Source organism: Tubulanus polymorphus, chromosome 2 (assembly GCF_964204645.1).
Source record: "Tubulanus polymorphus chromosome 2, tnTubPoly1.2, whole genome shotgun sequence".
In the NCBI taxonomy this organism is placed as follows: Eukaryota; Metazoa; Nemertea; class Palaeonemertea; order Tubulaniformes; family Tubulanidae; genus Tubulanus; species Tubulanus polymorphus.
In genome coordinates, this window is record NC_134026.1 from 6,071,567 (window position 1) to 6,094,534 (window position 22,968).

The 22,968-nt window shown below is 37.8% G+C and overlaps 3 protein-coding genes across 10 annotated transcripts; 1 reads left to right on the plus strand and 2 right to left on the minus strand.

The window, feature by feature from the left end:
- Window positions 1-1,547: 1,547 nt before the first annotated feature.
- On the minus strand, window positions 1,548-3,878 carry LOC141900449 (protein PET100 homolog, mitochondrial-like). Of its 3 annotated transcripts, none has more exons than XM_074787366.1 (4): window positions 3,631-3,878; window positions 2,201-2,287; window positions 1,857-1,889; window positions 1,548-1,755 (listed from the first exon to the last, which is right to left on the minus strand). In XM_074787366.1, exons 1-4 carry the CDS (start codon window positions 3,658-3,660, stop codon window positions 1,672-1,674), a joined length of 234 nt encoding a protein of 77 aa, XP_074643467.1. In that variant the 5' UTR covers window positions 3,661-3,878; the 3' UTR covers window positions 1,548-1,671. The 3 variants fall into 3 exon arrangements, with proteins under 3 accessions (XP_074643467.1, XP_074643466.1, XP_074643468.1); XM_074787365.1 differs by lacking the exon at window positions 3,631-3,878 and adding an exon at window positions 2,735-2,999; XM_074787367.1 differs by lacking the exon at window positions 3,631-3,878 and adding an exon at window positions 2,735-2,838 and having other exon boundaries at window positions 2,201-2,393.
- On the plus strand, window positions 2,981-22,425 carry LOC141900447 (mutS protein homolog 5-like). Of its 6 annotated transcripts, none has more exons than XM_074787363.1 (28): window positions 2,981-3,074; window positions 3,416-3,491; window positions 13,699-13,829; window positions 13,993-14,116; window positions 14,555-14,635; window positions 15,352-15,438; window positions 15,805-15,926; window positions 16,517-16,626; window positions 16,709-16,744; window positions 16,843-16,937; window positions 17,031-17,076; window positions 17,234-17,372; window positions 17,515-17,577; window positions 17,872-18,000; window positions 18,249-18,321; window positions 18,405-18,511; window positions 18,694-18,771; window positions 18,863-18,908; window positions 19,249-19,290; window positions 19,519-19,615; window positions 19,807-19,896; window positions 20,142-20,268; window positions 20,590-20,739; window positions 20,975-21,049; window positions 21,398-21,541; window positions 21,617-21,754; window positions 21,842-21,915; window positions 22,125-22,425. In XM_074787363.1, exons 3-28 carry the CDS (start codon window positions 13,719-13,721, stop codon window positions 22,228-22,230), a joined length of 2,490 nt encoding a protein of 829 aa, XP_074643464.1. In that variant the 5' UTR covers window positions 2,981-3,074; window positions 3,416-3,491; window positions 13,699-13,718; the 3' UTR covers window positions 22,231-22,425. The 6 variants fall into 6 exon arrangements, with proteins under 6 accessions (XP_074643464.1, XP_074643463.1, XP_074643459.1 ...); XM_074787362.1 differs by having other exon boundaries at window positions 2,983-2,986; XM_074787357.1 differs by lacking the exons at window positions 2,981-3,074; window positions 3,416-3,491 and adding exons at window positions 6,254-6,426; window positions 8,636-8,665.
- On the minus strand, window positions 9,651-12,840 carry LOC141900448 (transcription factor Jun-like). Its single transcript, XM_074787364.1, has one exon. It carries the CDS (start codon window positions 12,682-12,684, stop codon window positions 11,680-11,682), a length of 1,005 nt encoding a protein of 334 aa, XP_074643465.1. The 5' UTR covers window positions 12,685-12,840; the 3' UTR covers window positions 9,651-11,679.
- Window positions 22,426-22,968: the final 543 nt, after the last annotated feature.

The window sequence follows — 22,968 nt, forward strand, 5'->3', positions numbered from 1 at the left end:
AATATTATTATAGTAGCTTGGCTTTGAGGTGAACTGCTTTCTTACAACTGTATTCTTAATTATGATCTTAAAAAGGCATAAAATGCCATTTTCATGATGTTTGCTTTTTTTGTCGCTAATTATAATTAAAAAAAACATTTTTTTGTGTGTATGCATGTGCGGGCTATCATTTGTTCTATAATTTGTCAGTTTGACATCGAACAAACGCCTACGAAAAAAAGATGTAGTTAATAATGATATTATTTAGCTGTGTAAACACATAATGTTTTATTCCATCCTTGCCTTATACCCTCTCGGACTGTCTTCGAAAATTCCGTGTAAATTTACAAGTAATTGCGTGGAGATTCTTCATAGTTTTTAATATAAATTTAAGTTGGTGATTAGAAATCGCGTACAGCTGTGACTATATAGTACAATCGACGGTTCGAAGACAGTCTGTTGGGAAGTAATTTTTTGTTGTGATAATTCAGCTGTGTACGGTGTATTGCAGCATGGCTTATTGACTTTGTGAAATTTTTGTGCTGTTGTGTCTAGGATTCGAGGTCTCTACGTTGCTGCAAGACACAATTTCAATGAACAAAACACACATTATGTAATGGAATAACCCTTTATTAAAGCTTCCACGCTTAAACTCACTTGTTATTTTCTTTTTTCGATGACTTTTAAGGTTCGATGTTCTATATTTAACCAGTCTTTGGTCTTTGGCCATACTTTCTGCTCTGAGCCTGACAAAACTCTGCCAATGATAGAGTTACCAGGCCCATAGCATATCTGAAGTCATTGTTGGGAGGATCAAATTAATGACAACTTCATACTAATTGAATACTGGTACATATTGGGACCAAAAATGGCAGCGACGTAAGAAATGTTACAACTACTTACATTAAGAGAGTGACTAGTGCCCACTCAAAGGCGAAGATCGTGAGGAAGAGGTCTAGAAAATACATGTATTCTTGCCACTAGCAATAGATGTCCAAGCACTAAGATCTGTTCACTCACTACCAGTAAATTCCTAATCTAAAACTGTGTACTTTATGTTGAATGAGCTGCTCCTTTTCTAATTCAATAGTCTTTTCAAGGGTGGATCAAGGATTCTTCGAAGGGGATGGACCTGAAAATTTGAATGGGTGTCGGATTTGAAAAGGGTACTTTTGGCTATGCAAGGGATGCAAGGGCGAAACATTGGTGGGGGTTCTGTCGGACCTCCAACAGGAAACTTAGGACTGCAAGGAGCTTTACTGGTGCTTTTGGATTTATCGTGTCTATGAAAAATCTTTAAGAGGACATTCGAATTTTGGGTGCCAAATCTGCCCTTGCTTGTAGGTTACATGTGAAACATAGTTAGTACCATATTACTTCCTGGAACCAATTATGCCATAATTTAACCCATCTATCCAGGTTCTATAAAAGATTTAACTGGTCTGAGTAGGTTCAAGCCAGATGTACTTGTCCTTAAGCCGGGGTTTACTTAAGGTCACCAGAATTAATACCTGACAGAACAATAGTTTATTCCTTCAAAGTAAAAAGATAAAAGATGAATTCCTATATACAAAAGAATTAATTTATATATTTCTTGACACTTTATATGATACAAAATGCTATATACAGTTCTCACGATGTAATAAACCTGACAATTATTCTAACACAAGTCACATAGGAAGATGAGAAGTGTCAGCTAGCTTTTTTCATTTGTTCTTCGATTTGTTTTTCCCTCATCCGATCCAGCCTACTAGCAGCTTTCACAATACTTGATTTCTGTAAATAGACATAAAAGAATGGGCTACTTTATCATAAGATACGCGTAGGGTTTGAGAGGGATGAAGATAACTGCCTTCGATTGATAAAATTGTGCTTACAGCAGAAGGGTCCTCATGACGAAACAACTCGGCCTGAAACAAATCAAAGCGATGCATTTCACTCAACGAGAAAGAACATTTCAAACAGGGGCTTGCCACATGATAGAGGATGGATGATAGCCAATATCTGTATATAAAAAAAGAGTATATCCCTACAAGGATACTGGTATCATCCATTCACCAACATATCGTGACAAGCCCCTATGATATTTCATTGTTGGCTAGTAAAATTATCTGAAATCTTATAGGTGCGCTGCTAAATGCAAGATACTATAAACCACAAAGATCAGGTGAAGCCTTCTTGGGCGGCTAGTCGTCGCTCGTTGTTTGATATCGTTACTTACACGTTTTTCGATCATCCAACTTTCAAAAAATTCTGGTTGATTGAAATAATAAAACAATCCTATTGGAAATGTCATATACATCGCCATCTGGAAAGATATATGGTTATCATACATACATTACACAACCACAGGGGCTCGTTACGATAGCTGGGGGTCCAAAATCAAAGATTTGACCCAGTATCCTAGGTACCACCTATAAAAAAAGAAAAGGGAGCTAACATTTTGACATACAAGAATTGACCTTCTCATTTCAACCCCTCATAACTTCGTAACCGATCGACCGATTTACACGAAATTAGATTCGTTTCATTCCCAAGAGGTGACTTTTTCGTTTGAGACCTTCCCCGATGAAATCGGACCGGAGACGCCCGAGAAATCACGACTCAAATCCGAAAAAACGGGTCAAAATATCCAAAGCCGGAATTACTAGGACGGCTTGAAGTGCTCAATTTCCGACGAAAAATGATGATTTGACGCGGTTCCCGGACGTTAATCTTCACATATCATACATCGCTGGAAAGCTTATGAACTGACCTTATTGACAGACGCGTTTATTTGATAATCCGTTCCGATACCCGCGACTGGCGAGCTGATAATCCAGATTGATGCGATAAATACGATTTCCAAGTGTATTCCTGCCGCCATTAACTGCGTGACGTCATGAGAAATCCCAGCATGCAACGCTAGATAATTAACATATTCAGTCGACCAATCACGTATCGCGAATTTATCAGTCCTCAGAGCCCGTGACGTCACACCCTCAATGGCGGTTCAATGACGCTTAAGGTGCGTATTTATCGGTTCGGTGCGTATTATCACCTCGCTTGTCGCCGGTTTCGGAACGGATTATCAAATAAACGCATTTTTCAATAAGGTCAGTTCATAAGCTTTCCAGCGATGTATGATATGTGAAGATTAACGTCCGGGAACCGCGTCAACTCATCGTTTTTCGTCGGGAATCGACTACTCCGAGACGTCCTAGTAATTCCGGCTTTGGCTATTTTGACTCGTTTTTTCGGATTTGAGTCGTGATTTCTCGGGTGTCTCTTATCCAATTTTGTCGCGGAAGGTCTTAAACGAAAAAGTAACCTCTTAGGAATGAAACGAAACCAATTTCGAGCGAATCGGTCGATGAGTTACGAAGTTATGAGCGATTGAAATGAGAAGGTCAATTCTAGTATGTCAAAATGTTAGCTCCCTTTTCTTTTTTTATAGGTGGTACCTAGGATACTGGGTCAAATCTTTGATTTTGGACCCCCAGCTATCGTAACGAGCCCCTGTGTACACAACGGTAACGAATTCATTACGTAAATGTATGATTTCGTTAAGTTTATGTCGGTAATTAGTACGACAATCGAACCTCTCGAACATGTATTAAATAGGGGTTCACGATGTTATCACGTGGTTTCAGGCATTAACTATTGACTTACCTTAAATACCTCCAATTTCCATCCACCCATTTTAACTAATTAAATCAAACTGTTGTATTAATCAAACTATGTTTATTGTTGTTTGCTACGGTGTCGATCAATCTCACGGGAACCTCCACATGACCTTGGCGTCCCATATTTGCCTATGTCCCTGAATTGTTTGATGGCGGTTTTTTCAAAATGGTTTAAATCCCCAAAATGTATGAAATGTACAAAAAGTCAATATTCTAGAATAACCAGAGCATCTTCCACGTTAAACATCTAGATTAGAGTGAGATAGGTAGGTAAGAATTGAAGGTTTATTTCCTCGTGTTCTTCCTTTAGGCTTTTCATCGATCGTGCCGTTTTTCACCCACAAAAGGCCCCAGGCCCCCGCCCGGCAGGCCCAGGCAGGGTCAGGCCAGCCGCACCTCCCGAGCAGCAGGCCCACCCAGTCCTATTCTGCTGGGTGGAAGTGACCTTGTATCGATAGTGATCTCCGTTGCTCTACGATCCTAGTGTAGGCAGTGGGGCAGTAGTGGTAACATCTTGGTGAAGCCGTTTTTTTAGTAACTGGTTAGAAAAAAAAATCAGGGCCCTTCTTTTCAGTCTTACACACACGGGCCGGCTGTTTTTCTGTGATATATTGCTTAGATTTTTGAGTAGGCCTATATTATGTACATTCCTCATTTAACGGGACGGCCAAAAATCAAGGATGTGGGCTCTAAACCATTGATTTTAGGGGAAATTAAAGGAAGTGGATATTTATGCCAATAATGTGGCATTTTTTTAGTAAACGCTATTTTGTTGACATCTACGTAAGATAAGGCTATACAAATAAAAATGAAATCAATAAAATCCTTTTATTAGGTTTAGGGTTTCGATAGGGTAGGGTCGAGAGGGTTAGGATTAACTACCAAAAAAATAAAAAAATTATGTTGAATTGAATTCAAATGATGGGAGAAACAAAGATTAAGAAAACTACTAGAACGTTCTGCAAATCGAAAATGAAGATGCAAATTCTTTGCTGGTGGATCTGTATTCCAAGTAATGAGAAAGAAGTCGCTAGCCGTTGCTCCCAAGAGGGGGGCCCGTCGAAATCGCCAGGTACTCAGACTACCCTAAACCCACATGTTTTCAGCTAATCTCAACTGAGAATCCCATCTAAACGCAACGCATACCTGAAATACTGAACAATGATTATGTGACAAGTGAACTATGTTTTCTATTTGATAACGTCGTGATATGATCACAATTCTACAGCTATTTACACATTTTCTGTTATTCCTCGACAAATTTACCTTCCACGATAACGCTATATACACGCAATTGAACTAATTTGTGGATGACTCTTGTTATTCTTTGCGCGATAACACGAATGTTACATGATTACGATACCTTAAATCGCGTCATCCCGAAAATTATGGAATTTGAAACCGCATATCTTCCTTCCTGCTGGGTTCGGGAGATACCAGTCCCGGAGCAGCCCCAGATTCTGCGGGAAAGTCTAGGCTTACATTTCGTTTGCTATGCCTATAAATTTAGTATACGTTGTTTATTTTCAAGAAGAAAAAATCACTAGACTATTCGTTTGCCGGATTTTGAGTCGGCATATACATCGGAACCTCGTTACAGCGAACTTCACAGGACCAGAAAACATGTTCGTTATAACCGATAGTGAACTCGTTATATCCAGTGTGAAATTGAAAGTGAATTTTCTTACTTGGGACGAAATCCTATATTTGTTATATTCGTTGAATTGTATCCGAGTTCGATATAACGAGGTTCCACTGTAATAAGATGGCGAACAACACGACCGGACTATTTTTTCCTGAATTCGTTAGATTGTTGCAGCAGGTGCAGAGAGACAATCGATGATAATTAACTAATTATAGACTTGCTCATCTAGTTATCGTTAGCCTACATGCTGATTGATTAAGTCATATGGCTATAAACCTTCAGGATGATTGAGAAGACCATCTCGATCGGTCGAACATGATTTTGAGATATTTCTCGTGATTTTAATGAGGAATTTTGAAACAAAAATTGGCCGTACATAGCGAGGGCAGCCCGAGGACAGTTCTCCCCAGACATTTTGGAGTATAGTTCCATTTCAATATTATTGATATATCCAATCTGCCCTTTTCGGGTTTCTCAAGATATAAATGTAAGTGTTAAGTGTTGTTAATGATTTTGTTGATCAGTCCGGTCTCACTCTGCTTTACAAATTTGAATTTAATCTATAAATCTCTTTCCGTTACGAGTGGGAGTCGTTAAGAAATAGGATGGGCCCCGACAATGACACCATTTATTAACTAGTTGGGATGGCGTTGCGTTGCGTAAAAAATTTCCACATTCCACAACTTGGCGTGACCCGATTTTGACATTTCACCACTCCGCTCTGAATGCCAAGTACAAGTGAGGGGGCGGCCTTATATTATACCGTGACCCTCTTTGATCGTAGATCACGTGTGTGTTCATTAGTTCGAAAATAGAGTAGGAGTGTTAAAACCCGTCTTGCGGTTGGAATATCTCGCTAACTGGGAATCCCCCATTCTAGTAGACTGATAGGTACTGGTGCACTACTTAGAATCGGCGCTTTTTTTGTTAGCGTATAATGTCCTATTTACTGAATTAATGTTTGTACATACTTTTGGGATAGGTTCACGGCAGCGATGAATGAAAGAGATCATTGTATCCAGTTCCAGTTTTAGAAAGTGGCGTGAGTTTTTTTCCGATTTACGTCACAAGTCTTCTTTTCTTTCACGACCTGTCAATTGTCACGCGAGGTAGTTGAATTTATAGCTATTTTGAATGGTAAGTTTCTTGAATAGAAATGTACGAATTGCGGTGATGGTTTCAAAAATAGAAATTACGTCATTAAGTTGAAGATCCTGTACAGAGCGAAAACCTTTGTTTTCGGATCTCCTAATTTGGCCTAACTTCACCGAATATGGTGTGGGGCAAAAAATGGCGCCCCGCTTTTATGATTTTTTACACATTTTTGTCGTAGACGAAATTTACAGTAAACCTAGCGAAGTCGGAAAATCGCTTATATCGGATGGTTATTGATGGTCACGATTTTTCCTTCTCTTTTTCAAAGAAATTTAAATTATACACATGTATTCCAAAGTCGGATTTTGTAAGTCGAAATCTCGTATTATACCTTTCTTGGTCCCAAAATAAAAAATCAGTCAAAACCCACACACCGAAAGTCGGAGGGCTATTTTCTTCCCACTGCAGTTTGATTTTTCCCTGTTCCGACCCCTGTTTTCCTGACTTGAAATCGACGATACATGTCAACAGTCGTTATTTTAGTTGTGGTTAGTGAATTATTTGAATATAGAAATTTAACCCGAAATATTTCATTGTTTTAAAATCATTTCTTGTAGATGTTGATTTGATCTTTCCATTTACAGAAATTAATTCTCAAGTAGTTTTCGGAAAAAGGCCGGAAATCCGGCTTATTCAAAGTCAGACTTATTCTAAATCGGAGGTTTTTTCTTGGTCCACAAAGATCCGACTTGGGCAAGGTTTACTGTACTTTCATATCATACGCGGAAATGATTTGAGTATATAGCTCCGATGAACTTTGTCCTAAAGTTGATATCCGATTCTTTGAAATCAAATTTTATCTAAAAGTTTTACCGTAAACACTTAACGAACAACGCGCCGTCGACGTCAGAGAAAATCGAGATAAGAAAAAATACCATCCAGGAAGTAAGGACTCGGTTATTACGAGGGTCAGACAGGCAACGATCGCGTCTACTGAGACTGAGGTCAACTAAGGTCTAAACCCGAGTTCGAAGAATTTCTTGCTTTTTGAATGATTTACTGACGAAATTTAGCAGACTTGAGATTTTCAACTCTCAGCTCGGGGGTAGAGTTCAACGTGCGCGCGCAACGTAACAGCCGACATTTTAGCGTAGATTTTTTTCTCACATTTGCTCTTATATACTTACGAAACGAATACAGGCGGATTGAAATACATGTATTTGAACTGAAATATCAAAGACCGGTTTACGTTGAGTTTATGCGCATGTGAGAAGAGTGACCAGGTGTACTAAATTATATGCCTACCGTATAGACGAGCTAATGTTTGACAGGTTTATGCAGATTTGTTTTGGTTTCGGAAAATGAGATTCGAGAGGTTTAGGGTATCGTAGAAAGTCGAACTTAGCTCAAAGTAGCCCGCAATCCGTTCCCATCATGATAACAAACTCCAGATTCAGTCTGGGACCAGGCGAACGTATACGGGTACCCTGATGAATGTATTTGCTGGTTGCTTTTAGATGAATATTCAGATTTTGTAAATAACGATTGAGATAAAATAGTTATGGATTATAGTAAACATAGCTGATACGGGAAATGTCGTAAGGAACTTATTCTAAGTAAGCCTACATTAAAGTGTCGAGTGTTTCCAGCGAACATGGCTACACGGTTGTCGGATTATTTTGCCTTCTGTTTGCAGCGCTTGCGGCTGTTATTTCAAGGATCAGTTCTGGCGAGATTGCCGCCGAGAGGATCTGTACGTGCTCCCGTAGACATGTGAGAGGTTTCTACCATAACAAAATCATCAATTACCCTACCTGAATCCTGACAGATGAGCTATGTAAACTCATTCGAGTTTACCTGGGATTTTTGTGCAGGTGAAACTGCCGAGGCTGTGTGCAGGAATACAATATTCCTGCGTTCACATACAACTAGGATCTATACCGCTATCTGAGTACTTAACCAGATCCGACGATTTCTGAGGCGTAACTATGGACCCGGGGCCAGTCCATGCCGACCGCGGTACCGTGGACCAGTAAAACACGTGTTGTATTGGAAGTAATCAGTGTATTTAAACTATTAGAAGTCTTTTCTTAACGACCATACAACCTATAACATTCAGTCTTAACGAAAGTTTTACTATAAATATTATATTGTATTTCAATAGGTGGCAGATTTGCCACCCATAGTTCTTATCGAAATAATCGTCCCGACCCAAAATGAAACTTTTGTATCACAAAATCTCCATTTTCAGCTTGAGCGTTAATGAGGTGTGCGGTAATGTGTAAGTACAAACGTATCGATCGCACATTCTGGATCAGGCAATCAGAATCAATATTCTCTAATAGAAAATCACATATCAGGATCGATTCAAAAATTTCATATTCATTCCCGATAAAAAATTCAGCGGTAAAAATGCTCCATGTGTTCAGTTTCTACTTCGTACACGAGAAAAGCAGGCGGCGGCGTTGGCGGTGGTGTAATCACCCTTACACACACACACGTTCGCGTTCAGCGTCAGCCGGCTTTGTCTCCTTTGTTCTCTATATCTCCCTATACTTTTATTTACTGCAGGAATGTCCCAGAAAGCATTTCCTGCTCTAGCAAGGCGTGATATACATGCGCGTTGGTCGGTAGGATTTCCTATCACGCAGTTCGTGTAATAGAGCTTCGTTTTCTAGTGCATAAAATATATAATATGTATAATAAAACTGTGGAACTTTCTTTGTGTGTAGGATAAATACTGGTATATAGCAAATAGTGAACAATGTTGACCGAAGAAAAATATATACTTAGAGACAGGCTGAAATTTATGCGTTTGTTTTTCACCCTCATGTCCTCAATTGTTTCCTTTTGATTACAGAACGGAAATATACATGAGAAACATATAGCGAAAGCTTTATTCAAAGAGTATGGGTGTCATGTCGGTGTGATACAACCTTCCATTCTCGACTCTACGATTCAGTCATCTCCCCTTTTCAAAAATCATGGAATCGTTGGTTTCAAAAACAAGTTTCAGCGTCGTGAAATCGACCTGACCTATTGATGCCCGTTAGATTCTTTTCCCAGTAACTGGGTATATATAGTAGGTTTCCCGACTGCTGCTTGGTGCTAAAAAGATTTGGCTTCTGAACGTGCTCCTTTGAAGCTGTACGAGCAATCTCGTAGTTTTGAAGTAAATCCCGACTTTTTACGACAACGGACTTGTTTGATCCTCTTTCAGCATTCAGACAAATCGACCAACATAAACTAAAGCAACTTCCATCATATACAATATCCACTCTCATTTTTAATTGCAAAAGTAATAAATATCATATAGAAAAGCAGTGTGTTTCAAAGTCTTCCATTCGGGATTATTCATAATGAAAGGCAAATAATTACAAACCACATGATTTTAGAACATCTCTTATTAATTAATTATTTCATAATTAAATCAATCTTTCCAACTTAAATTTGGTTGACTATTAAGCACCGTAGTAAAAAAAATTCATACACATACAATATATATGTAGTTGAATTTCAACAAAAAATGTACACCTATTTACAAAATAAAGATTTCCTCGTATTTATAATATCTACAAAACTGAAATGAAGGCCTGCCCTATATTGTAGTTTGATTCCTCCATATATATACATACATACATAATCAAGTGATAAAACATTCAATGCTTATTCCAATTTCATTCAACATCAAACCGAGGAAGCGAATTTTCAATGAATTCTTTTTTTCCTAATAATATTCTAAATGCCAAGTTCCGACTGAGAAAAACGCCTTGCGCATCTGTTTTCTCATTAATTCCAGTAGTACATATATATATGTATATACTTTGAATATTGTCTGAAACGAACGTCCGTTAAAATTTGAGAACTTTTACAAACAAATAAATACACATTAACATCAAATATACATCTGTCTGGCAGTGATAGAACACTACGTGCACTAACAATTCAACCCACACGATAATTATTACTTAAAAAAAGAAAAAAATAGTTCAGCGTCCTAAAACCAGAAATACATTTATCCAGGTAATAATTATAATATTATCATAGAAAAACATCCTTTAAAATTAGAATCTATTCTGTTTGGCATACGTGTCTACTCCGTTTTCATCATCAGTTTTTTTGTGGTTTTTACGTATATATAAAAAGAGCCAAAATCGCAATAAGAGTATAAACGCTTTTCTTCGTTCTCAGACTGAATAATAATACAAAATGGCGACCGACCGATGCATAGTCATAGTTTCTTCTTTTTTTTTTCATAATAATATAGAATACAAATTTCGTAAGAAAGATTTCAAAATATATATACGAAGTGGAAGCCTCAGCTGAACAGAATGCAAGGTCTGCCCGCAATAAACGTGTGTGACGAGAAAAAATACAAATACTGGCAGGCTTACACTATACACTTAAATTCTTTCCATCAATTGTCTCTAGATCGAAGTCTATTACAGTATAAATGCATATAAGGTGCACACAGTGACAATGTTTTTTTTTCCTTCGAACGAATACAATCGCGCCCGCTTAATCCGAATCGGGATTTCGATCGATCGTAATCCATCCACCTATTGGCCTACGCTGAATTCATACACGAAATAGGGTCTAGATGTTCGATCTCGGGTTCCGCATGGACCGGTCCCAATTTATCGGAATCAAGCGGCGCGTATTATATGATTTAATCAAATCAAACGACGCGCACAAAAAAAAGTTCATCGGAAAATAATCAATCATCATTTTAAAATCGAAGTTTTAGATTTAGTTGCATCAAATGGAAGGTACACGTACTAACATCATATATATATATATCATTATTATCATACTCTCAAGCTGTTCAACAGCTTTCGAAATGTCTCGCGTCAAAAAAAAGAGAGTTTTCGAATACACAAAACGAAATCTAGTTTCGTCTGCCCGTCTCATTCACTCACAATGCAATTCGGAATTCAAATTTATACACACACATATATCTTTTAAAACCTCTGCACATGTTACAAGTCTGAGCACGGAATGTGCGAATTTTTGGTCATATCGTAATCATTATCATTGTACAACATAATGCGTTTATGGCACCGGCTAGGAAGACGATTCACTAGCGACTAACTTCACCCTTTCGTTCTGCTTCAGTCTCTTTTCCCGCATCAGTACGAATTCAACATACCTAAACGGCCCAAGAGTGTCTACTACTACACCGCTGCAACTTATGGCCGCATCATCGACGACAACAGATCTACCCAAGCATCCGCTTTATTTAGCACATGATTTCAACGCTATCAAGACGACGAACGAGTCTCTCGCGGCGCACGCTCAAAACGTCAGATTCTGAGACATCATAACCTGACAGCCGCTTTTCACGTGTTCGAGAATTTGCTGTTTCAACCGGCAGACCTGTTCGCGTAAACTCGTCGCCGTCGTCGACAAGTTCTCGTTTTCGTCCTTCAAATCGTTCACTTTGTCTTCGAGACGCGAGATCCGTTCGAGTTTGCGGTGGCGACACTTGCGCGCGGCGATGCGGTTGCGCGCGCGTTTGCGTTCGACTTTCATCACCTCCTGGTTCTCCATGTCGACGGGCGACAACGGAGGAGAATTGCATAGACTCGGAACAGTTTGCGGCTCCTCTTTGATGCGCATGATCAGCGGATTTTGCGCCGCGTTCGTCATGGAATTCGTGACGGTGGTCGTCGCGATCGGGACCGTGTCGACGAACGATTGTTGCATCGACGGCAACGACGCGACAGTGTTCAACGTTGTGTACGTAGTTTGAGGCTGAGCGAAGCCGGCGGCGGTCGCGTCGAACGAACTCGACGACACTTGCTGTTGACTGAGCGTCGTCAGGTTATCGATCGAATCGCCGCCCTCGTGGGTTTTGTGAAGTTCTTCGAGCGCGTCGACGAAGCCTCGCGCGTACGCTTCTTGTTCTTCGGTGACGAATTTCGGGCACAGGAACTGCGTCGGAGTCGGCGTCGTCGTGATCATACCGTTCTGTTGGATGATCATACGCTCGAGTTCCGGTGACGCCAACTTCAACATGTTCAAATCGGGCGATCCCAATAATCCGGGCGTATTCGCCAGTTTCGCCTTCTTCGACTTGATCGCTGACATTCCCGAATTGAAATCGAGCGTCATCGTTCTCTTCAACTGGCGAACGGAATTCTGCGATTGGACATCGTCTCCGTACATGGTGGTCTCCATTTTAGACGTTGTTGGTTGTTGCTGCTGTGGTTTTGAGTTGGACGATGCTGCAGACACTGGATCTGACTGCTCTTGCGGGTGATAACGACGACGACCGGTTAGTAACGACAATACCGGCATCCAAATGTTCAATTCGATAGTTTTATTATTGAAAACACTGAATGTTATTACTCACTGTGTAGTTGAACTTGTTTTGGCACCAGCGCCGGCTCTAGTTTAAGAGTATGACTCACTTATTTTTCGGATCAGTAAGATTTTCGTGTGGCTTTCCTCACCGCGATACAAACGTGTAATGACTCAATAGTCAGTTATCACCGCATTTATAGCGATGACTCACTTTCTATTTTTAGAATGACATCACTTCTAAGCACACTGATTGGCTACCGATGATGTCATCAGAAGCACGTGCAAATCGTGGATTTATATCACGTGGTTTTGTTGCCGAGCGACTGGCAATCAATACGGACGACGTAAGGGATTCCGCTGACGTCAGAAGAGACGCCTCCATATATGGGGAGGGGTTTTCCGACGTCTTTGTCTAGCGTTGTTTACACGTCGTATTTCTTGTCGCATAACTCTCGATTTACAATACTATCGTAACGTCAATAGGCGAAAAGTAGACCGCTCTCCTATAAACGTAAATAGCGCCGTTGTTACCGGCCTAAGATTCGACCGGCATTTTTACAATGGAACGAACCGGGCGTCTTTGCGTGGGAGGCATTTCCTGGAATACAATTGATAGCGTGATTATATTTTATCGACCCTCTGCGTTAATTCAAAAGTACACCGAGACCTGTCAAACTTTCACCCGCCCGAACAAACAAAACACCGCTAAATAAATTAGACGAAAATAGAAATTACCCGATCATAGCAATTATCGAAAATGTGGGACTTCCACAAGTTGTTTATCGATTAACTTTAAGCGGGATATTTACTCACATAATTAGCCTAGATATAGGCCTACCACTCTCATTATTGAAGTTATATGGTTTTTTAAGTTAAATGTTTTCCCAAATTGAATTTGATATACAGATAATTATTGAATGATATATATCTTAAACGATTCAGCTAATGTTTAATCAAAACCAATCACCTTTCAACTTCTACAATCATATATGATATTTTCATTTTTAGAAAAATCGCACTTAATCAGAATGTCTAGTTCGGCGATGGAAACCGATTCTACTTCGAGTGAATTGAGTTCATCAGATATTGCACAACAAACCAGAAGACACGTCTCTGACTCTGATGATGAATTGCCACAGGTTTCTTTTTGAAAATTCCTTTTCACTTATTCACAACAAAAAGCCTTTTCACGCGCGCATCCATTCGGCGTTTTAACCGGCCGAAGAGAATAACAATTATTTCCAATTCATTGATATTTCTAAAGATCGACTCCAGGCTTTTTCTTTTCTATTTCTGATGCAGATATATTTAAGTGTCATTTGGCAAGGTGGAAAATTAGGAGTCGCATATTACGACGTGGACGCAGCTACTATTCATATGATGTTAGACACGCCGGAAAAAAACGATTTTCTACTATTGAAAACTGGTATATGCAGAGGCCCTATTATATAGACATATTTTTTGAACTGTCGTTTCTATATTCAAATCTAGACCGGTTCGCGTTAGTTACTCTACATATAAGCGAAAAAAATGCTTGGCATTCTCTAATATTATGCATCAGTCGAAATGGTTGCAATTCCAAAGCTTATTACCTAACGAATAATCAAAATTGTATGAATGCTAGTTAAGGAGACCTGAGCGTTTCGTTGATTATAGAAATAACAAACAAAATACGCCTTTTAGAAAGTTAATTTCAACGTGTGAGCACAGCACAATCGAAACGAAACCTGTAAATCGATTAAAGTTGAAATGAGGATTCGATTGTATTCTTTTGTTGTTGTTGTTGTTGTTGTTGTTGTTGTTGTTGTTGTTGTTGTTGTTGTTGTTGTTGTTGTTGTTTACCACGTCGGTCTCTACTTTTCAGTCAAACATCAAATACAGCCCTCTTGTGTAATAACCAGCTCAAAACAGGATGATAAATTCATCACAGTTTTGCAAACACTCGGTGAGTTGACCTGTAATAAAACAACGATCCGCGTGATCTATATTGAGACATTTTGCGGGGTTTATTTGTCAACATTTGTATTTGTCTGATTCATGTACAGTAAAAGTCCTTTATAATGCCGATGTAAGGACGAAAAACAAAAACAAAATATGATGTTTTCAATTAATTTGATATAGATTGAGCAAATCTGTTCACTGAAAAATGTTAGCGTGAACAATGGTATTGAAAAGGATGGCAGCTTTACAACGGACTTCGACTGTAGGGCAAATTGCGTACTGCTTAAAAATCACGGGAATGTCCTTGTGTTAATAGCGCGATGCAGAAAACTTGTCAAACCTGTACGGTAGAATTTAATGCTCCCAGCTATTGATAGCAACGCTAGATGGTTGACGTATGTTAAAATTGATCATTTCTGTCAGATCAAAAACAATCTAGTTTTCTCTGCGCCAGCGGCGATTTGTTTTTCGAAATCACATTTTTTTCAATAATCTAGCCGAGAGTAATGATGTAATGATCTATTTTTGCGAGCGAATAAAATTACTTCCCGATGACCGCATTGAAAACCAACCAAAATTTGTCAATGTGGCAAAGGCAAAAACAACCCATTCCTGTGGGGGTTTTTCTATATAATAGTGTACACATTTCTTAGCCATTTTCACCAAGTCTCTAACATAGTTTCAATTAAACGAATGTTGCTGTCTTTTTTTTTGTTTCAGCGCAAGATAGCTATGATAATGAAAATTCGGAGGAAAACTTACGATTTTCAAACGGATTCATACAATTGCTGCCAAGTTTAGAATTCAGTAAGGATTATTTTTGGAGTACTTGAAACTCTTAGAACACTGTTAAGCGGCGAACATGCCCGTTTTTGCATTCGTAACGAATATCACTTAATATGGTTTTTAGATCTTTGAAAATTCTTATCATTACAATACTTTGAAAATGTTAGATTTCTAATTTTTGCGGGCATAGGACACGAAATTGGAAAGAGCGTTAACACAACTGCAAAATCCAACAGCTTCATTTCTGGATGAAGTCCAATTTTTCCACCTTAGCAAGAATAAAAGCAAATGTGTCACAGCTTCAATAATCTGACAGTTCTTATTTGTTTGAATTGATGTTTTTCAATAATGTACCGTTATTTTTGGGGTTTTGTTTACTGTTTACAGATCAAGATGTTTGTAAGCGGCGTCTGCTGGCTATCGATTTACCCAGTATTCCTGAACACTATACAGAAACAGAACGCACGATACACGTGTCTAGTTTAGTGCCATTTGACAACGTCAATATGGTTAGTACGACACAAAAACAACATAGATAGCAAATAATCGATTAAACAATATATCTGAAAAATTGATTTTCAATTTTTACATTTATTCATTTATTTGATGTGCGTGTGTAACAGGTGCTGCCCGATACGTATTTCAAGTTTATTTGTTGCCAGAAGCAGCTTTTAACAAAGAGGATCAAATTTTGTCAAATTGATTCGAAATTCAAACCTTTTTTTGTGATTCTGAACCCTTACCATAAGTAATGATGATTAACAAACAATAAACTTTGAAAAGTACAAATTACAATAAATGTTACTCTTAAATACAGTTAATCAACTCAGACCTTGGTCAACTGCTTAGAATTATGAATACTGGCGATTCTTTATTTCTATATAGCTTAATGTTCTTGCTAAAAATCTCGAAGCTGGGCAAACTGTATTTAGAATCATTGTTAATTTCATTATGGTAATGTGATCTTTTTTGTTCTCGTGACAATTCATGTAAATAATAGACCTGCATTGCTTAACAATGATTTCAATTTTTTGTTGCTGGTTTTTTCCTGGTTTTCACAACATGGAAAGTCCATATTCGGATCTATTTGCACTTGCAGGTTCGAGCCACAGGTGCGTTGTTGAAGTTTCTGGAAAAGAATCGAATTGGAGTCGAATTAGAAGACGCTGAAGTGAGAGTTCCTATAATAGCGTTAAAAGTCTTCTCACTGTAAGTCTAAATGGTCCTTTTGGAAGAAACAAAGTTAATGTTTTCAATTTATACATGTTTGTTTTTTCATGGTCATTTTCAGGGGTGATTTGATGATTGTTGATGAGAACACATTCAGGTAATTTATCACTCCTCTGCATATCGGATACGTGTAGTTTCTCTGATTTCCTGATGAGGGCAGCACCTCTTATATCGTTTCTTTTGAATTAATTTCAGTGCTTTACAGATATTTAACAGGGAAACTCATCCATCAGTATATAAAAGTGGCTCTTGCGGAAATTCTGGTGCCAAAGAAGGACTCAGTCTTTATGGTAGGCCTATAGCTACGTCAGTATTGCTTCTTTTCTTTTTCTTCCGTAGGAAATTTGATCCAGGGACTGATATATATTTTTTCTTCATTCTAGGAGTTATGAATAGATGTCGATCTGCTATTGGCAGTCGGTTATTGAGGTAATTCCAAATGAAAATGGCGAAGTTTCTAAAAGTTTCTACTTATGGATGAAATTTCGAAAGATCTTCATGCGACTTATGATAGATAAATTCTAGGTTTTCAATTTTAGATTCTATGCTACAATTCTTCTATGTATTTATGAAACTGGAATTACAGATTATGGTTCATGCGACCGCTGAAGAACAGTCAGATTCTCAAACAGCGGCACAGTGCAATAACATTCTTTTTGAACCCGCGCAATGCAGAAGTTATTGCGTCAATGCAGTCTTGCCTCAAAAACATTAAAAATATTCCAGTAAGTTCTCAATGAACCAGATCATAGAGACTTGTTTCATTTTTATAAACCTCTGATATTAGAGTCACTTGCACCTTTTTGTAGTTAATGGCAAATGAAATCTATGATTTCAGAGTTGAATTGAGCAAATGATATTTTGCAGGGAATTTTGTCAAGAATGAGGCAAGCTAAAGCATCAATGGGTGACTGGCAAGCACTTTACAAGGTTCATTATTTGTAAACTCATTCAAGCGATCAAGAGAATTTGCCTCAAGATGCTTCCAGGAAAGATGTCTGCATGAAATCCCCTGTCACTAATTAGCAAGGCAGTGTGTACGAGTATTTTGATTAAAAAATTTTACTCAAAAAAGAAAAACTAATTGGTTATTAATTACTAATTTATAACCAATTAGTTTTTCTTTTTTGCGTTGATACTCGGAGGCAGGATTTTAAGATGCAGCCATCTTTTCTTGCAGGTTTGCCCACCAGTTGTTTTTATTAGATTTTCCATCATTTACAGACTGCTTTCAATGCTGTGTATATTGCTGACTTGGCGCGTGGTCACAGTCGTGATGTGTATATTTTCAAAATAATTTGCGACACCTTTACAGAAGAATTAAATCAAATTGCTTCCCTGATCAACAAAATAGTGAGTGCAAGTAGTTGAGACTATTTCCAGTCTTGAATGTTATTGAGTGAAAACCCACAATACGTCAAAACATCAGGAATAAAACAAAAGCTGTTGTTTTAGATTTCTATTGCGGGTTTTCACTCAATAAAATAGTAAGTGTCTAAAAGTTTGAAAAGCATTTTTTTAGCCTGAATCAATACAGTCAGATGATAAATTATATCATACGACTAAGTGATGTTTATGCTATGTTATAAGTTATGTTTCAGGTGGATTTTGAAGAATCAGCAGCTCAGAATAGATTTATAGTGAAACCAAATATCGACCCTGAATTAGATGAAAGTAAATAGTCTTCCATTCAATTTGAAATTCTTTCCTTCAAATCATCATTCAACATATTGATAAGTATATTATATCGTTGACAGGAAAAAGAACGTACAATGGTCTGCCTGATTTTATGACGAAAGTAGCTCGCGCTGAGTTAGATTGTTTGGATGATATTAATGAATGCAATGTCATATATCTACCGCAGGTACATTTATTATCTAGTAACATAAAACTAGTTCATTTAGGGAAGCATTTAAAGTTCTCATCTGTCAGTAGGCCTATACGTATAAGTGATAGAATTCAGACTCATTAGAAATGGGCTGCAATTTTCATCATTTACAATCCACAAGTTGTTCTGATCGAGAAACTTTTGTTCCAATTTTCTAGTTAGGATATCTACTAGCTATTCCCTTCGATAACATCACCGACGTGGAAACAAGTTCAATTCCTGGACTCTCGTTCATAGTAAGCTGTTCTTGTATGCAAAATACCCATATAGATTGATACGGTGGTGATTAGATTTTAACATGAAATGGAATGTTCCAATCTATTTCAGTTTTCTTCGAACAAAATGCATCACTTTAAAAGTGAAGCAACAAAAGGTACGTTACATTAATTTCACTAGTTTCATACTAGGAATGTCATGCTGGACCCAAGTAAGCATTCATTCATCTAGTATCTACAGCAGACTCCTCCTTACTCAGTCCCGGTCATGTTGGTGAATCTATTTGGTAAACCCTTCAATTTCTCTGATTTTCTATTAAATCGCAAACCATACATCATTGCATCGGCTTTCAAAATGCGTTCCAATCGCGTGTATGATGAGTTTCAATTGGTATGATAAATGTGAATGCTATTCTTTAATGATTTGTATATCCCGCAACTTACTTACTTCTCTGCATCCCCTTTTGACCTCACATGTGGAAACAATCTTTTTTTTAGAGTTGGACATACTTTTAGGTGATACGCAGTGTGAAATAACAGGTACTGTAGAGTTAGTTTAGCCTTTTTAGCCCACTTTGGACTTAAGTCCTGGCAGGTTATTGTGTTTACTTTTCGTCCAATGATTAATTTCTTCCAATGGCCAAAATGGTTAATTTTACTTAGATCTAAAAACAGCAACAGGACTTAAACTGCTTCATGAAAATAGATGATTGACCATTCTCTTCTGTAAAACAGTTCACTGGAGTTAATCAACTTTTGTATTTCTAGATCATGAGACCAATATAATGCATCGTGTACAGGATCTGATATTACAATTGTCACCAGTTCTGATCAATGTCATGGACTATGCGGCTGAGCTTGATTGGTTTGTAGTCTAAATTTGGTTTTCTGTTTCCCTTGGCATTTATTGTATTCACTATAGCATCATGAGCTTCTTTGCCCTGTATAGTAAAGTAAATGATTCTAGTGCAGTTGGGCTATGCAAATATGAATTTTCTAACTTGGCCCAATGGTTTTTTTCTTCCGAAACTTAATCCGATATATACAATTCCACAGCTTGTTGTCGTTGGCTGATTGTGCTAAAGAATTGAACTATGTATGTCCTCAGTTTACCGATTCTACTGGTGTAAAAGTAATCGGTGGCAGGTAATTACGGTAACTTTTAAACAATATTTCGAACTGGAATTATAATTAGTATGATTCATATAATATATTTATTAATTTATGTAACTGGAACGCTTGGAAACACCTTTTTTTGTTGATGGAAAATGTCTTGATTTCCTTATCGACTTCCCGCCTCTCTCTATCATGTCACTAAAAAGTATCGATAAACGTCAAGCTTAGAAGATCGTGGCAATTGTAATCGAAAGCTTTATTTCTTCCCTTTGAAGGCATCCATTACAGGAGCTGTGTTGTAGCCCATTCGTTGCTAATGATTGGAATAGTGGTGCGGATGCGAGTAAGGTGAAAATACTGACTGGTCCAAATGCCAGTGGGAAAAGTATATATTTAAAACAGGTAAATGTATTTGATCTACATAGACAAGTGACAAGTCTCTAATTCAGTGGAAGAAAACCCACATTTAGAGGATTAGTGACTTTTCAACCAAATTTTGTTTCAATTTTAATTGTGGCCCATAAAATTGAGTCGAAATGACATTGCTATAGTTTTTCTTCATAATTGTGGGATTTTTCTTAAAAAAAACTGGTATTTTGATTTTTCACTTGGTTTTACATTCTCTACGGACCCTACCGCTAAGGCAAAGCTTTTAAATACTTTTTTGCAAAATAATCGTTTGATCACCCTTCAACTTAAATGCATTTTTCTAATGCTGTACAGGTAGCTACGATTGTATATATGGCTCACATTGGAAGTTTTGTACCCGCTGAATCGGCAGTTATCGGACCCATTGATCGGATCTTTACCCGTATTCGAACCTCGGAGAGCGTTTCAGTCGGTTTATCAACATACATGATAGACTTGACACAGGTCGGTCAAATAAGATACCAATACTTACTGCTAGAATAATATCCCAGCACCGGTTTTCAAATAGAATGTATTGAAGTTGTACAGCTGTTAATTACAGTATAGCTAAGCAACTAAAACGGTGGTTATCAAGGAAACATTTTCATAAGTTTTACATTGTATATTTAATACCTGCTTTTTATCTGAATTTTTCCTAACGCGTAAAATATTTAGTAGTCTTTCTATTAAATATACACAGGTGTCATCATCACTTCAATCAGCTACTGGAAACTCGTTGGTCATTCTTGATGAATTTGGCAAAGGTACTGAGATGGTAAGCTATTTCTATGACTTTATCATCTGCAATCACTGCCTCAAAAATCTAATCAATTAATCAATCAATCAAAGACAATCCCTGTACTACGATCAAGAAAAGAACATTTGTCATATAATTATTCTCTATGGCAATAATGTCTAATTTACTGATACCAAATCGATTTTGCAAGATGATTAATTGTGATAAAGGAGATAGACTGAGAGGAATTTCATCAGAAATTGATGCATTTTTTGGGAAAGAACTTATTTATTTCGGACTGGATCTTAATGGTTGTGGTAGGAGCTTAGTGACCAAAACTTAGAACACTTGAGGCTGCTGGGAACTCAGATGTGCTTAATTTTTTAGGTAGATGGAATTGCCCTTTTAGCTGCTTGTATTAGGCATTGGATTGCTAAAAGAGAGAATTGCCCACATTTGTTGGTTTCGACACATTTTCATGGAATTATACATCAACATTTACTTCCAGATTCTCAACTTGTTTCCTATCAGGTAGCTTTGTAAACCGTAGTACTGAGTGCATAGTTAGTATGAAAGCATGAGCTAAGACTTAGTTCGTATTTGTAGACAATGGAGACAATACAAGAAGGTAATGAACTAGTATTCCTGTATGGACTAATTGATGGATATGCTGCCTGTAGTTACGCCGGTCATGTTGCAGCCCAAGCCGGATTACCCGATGAAATTATACTCAGAGGAAGAGAGGTAAGTTCGAATATAACAGAGCTTTGTGTGATTTACTTTTAGATTCATCTGACTTCATGGAACTTAAATCGGATTCGCCTTTTTTAGGTGTCAAAAATGCTCAGAGAGAACAAACCAATTAACCGTGTGGCAAATGAAACATATGAAAATCAATATAAAAGGTTTGTAAAAGAGGGATCAAGTCTAACTTGCTCCTGTGGAACCGGGTCTCAATGATTTATACCAATCAATATTCCTATTCAACGGAAGAAATGAAAATCAATCTTCAATGACTTGAAGAAAGACCTTGGATTGACTGATCTGATGAAATAACGAAAATCAAACACTTCATCACTCATTCATCTTACTCGTAATTTCTACTTGGTTGTAGGTGTTCTACTATCGTTGAAAAGTTCTTGGAGCTCGATTTGGAGAAAGACGACATCCATAAATTTCTACGGGAAGTAGTATTACCAACCAGCAAAGACTTGTTATGAAACTAATTTGTTTACCCGGCGTGTGTATGTAGGAATTTTAATGCTACTCAAGATGCAGTGGTTTACGTTGTTCTTTACTGCTCAATTATTGAGATACTTACTTGTTATTTGATGATATTTATTTTGCTGTTTTTGATATATTTTGAACACGTTATTGTTTGTATTGTTGTTTCATGAATAGAATCCTGTGTTGTTCTGGTGAAATCTTACTCTTTACTTAGTCCATTCTGGGCCGGGTTTCTCGAAAGTTAAACCCTCTTACATAAAAATACATCCTCTTTATGTATTTTAGCTTACATGGATAGTGATATATTGCAGATTGTAGGCTGGCTACATTGGAATACTGTTCAAGCTCAAACATTGGGTAGATGAACGAAGAGTCCATGGGTAAACTGATAAATTTGATATATATGAGGCCCTACCCTTATCCTTGAAATTATTAAGTCAACTCAGGCATGGCTCCCCAGTCTCATGAGATTAGTGGTAGACAACCCGATAATCCTAATGCCGTCGAACAACCTGCTGATGTTGCCATCGGACCCAGGGAAAGTGCACAATCTTAAGTCCATGGTTTACATTATATGAAATTGCATGTCCTGCATGAATTCTTTTGAAGTAAAGACCACCTTAGGTAGGATGTAGGTAATGTTGATGATTAGTTTGTCTGACAAGTCAGTCTCTACACTCGGGCAGCTAGCTAATCATTCAGTCTACCCAGACGGCTACTCCAGTTACTCC

What these genes read in the sequence shown, in the direction of transcription:
- LOC141900448 (XM_074787364.1), bottom strand. Translation starts at nt 12,684, where the DNA reads ATGCCGGTATTGTCGTTACTAACCGGTCGTCGTCGTTATCACCCGCAA.
- LOC141900449 (XM_074787365.1), bottom strand. Translation starts at nt 2,845, where the DNA reads ATGGCGGCAGGAATACACTTGGAAATCGTATTTATCGCATCAATCTGG. An exon ending in TAAACGCGTCTGTCAATAAG is followed by an intron (nt 2,288 to 2,734) that starts GTCAGTTCATAA and finishes ATATCTTTCCAG; the next exon opens with ATGGCGATGTATATGACATT. An exon ending in GTCATGAGGACCCTTCTGCT is followed by an intron (nt 1,756 to 1,856) that starts GTAAGCACAATT and finishes GTCTATTTACAG; the next exon opens with AAATCAAGTATTGTGAAAGC.
- LOC141900447 (XM_074787363.1), top strand. Translation starts at nt 13,719, where the DNA reads ATGTCTAGTTCGGCGATGGAAACCGATTCTACTTCGAGTGAATTGAGT. An exon ending in CATTTGACAACGTCAATATG is followed by an intron (nt 15,927 to 16,516) that starts GTTAGTACGACA and finishes TTGCACTTGCAG; the next exon opens with GTTCGAGCCACAGGTGCGTT. An exon ending in AGAAGGACTCAGTCTTTATG is followed by an intron (nt 16,938 to 17,030) that starts GTAGGCCTATAG and finishes TCTTCATTCTAG; the next exon opens with GAGTTATGAATAGATGTCGA.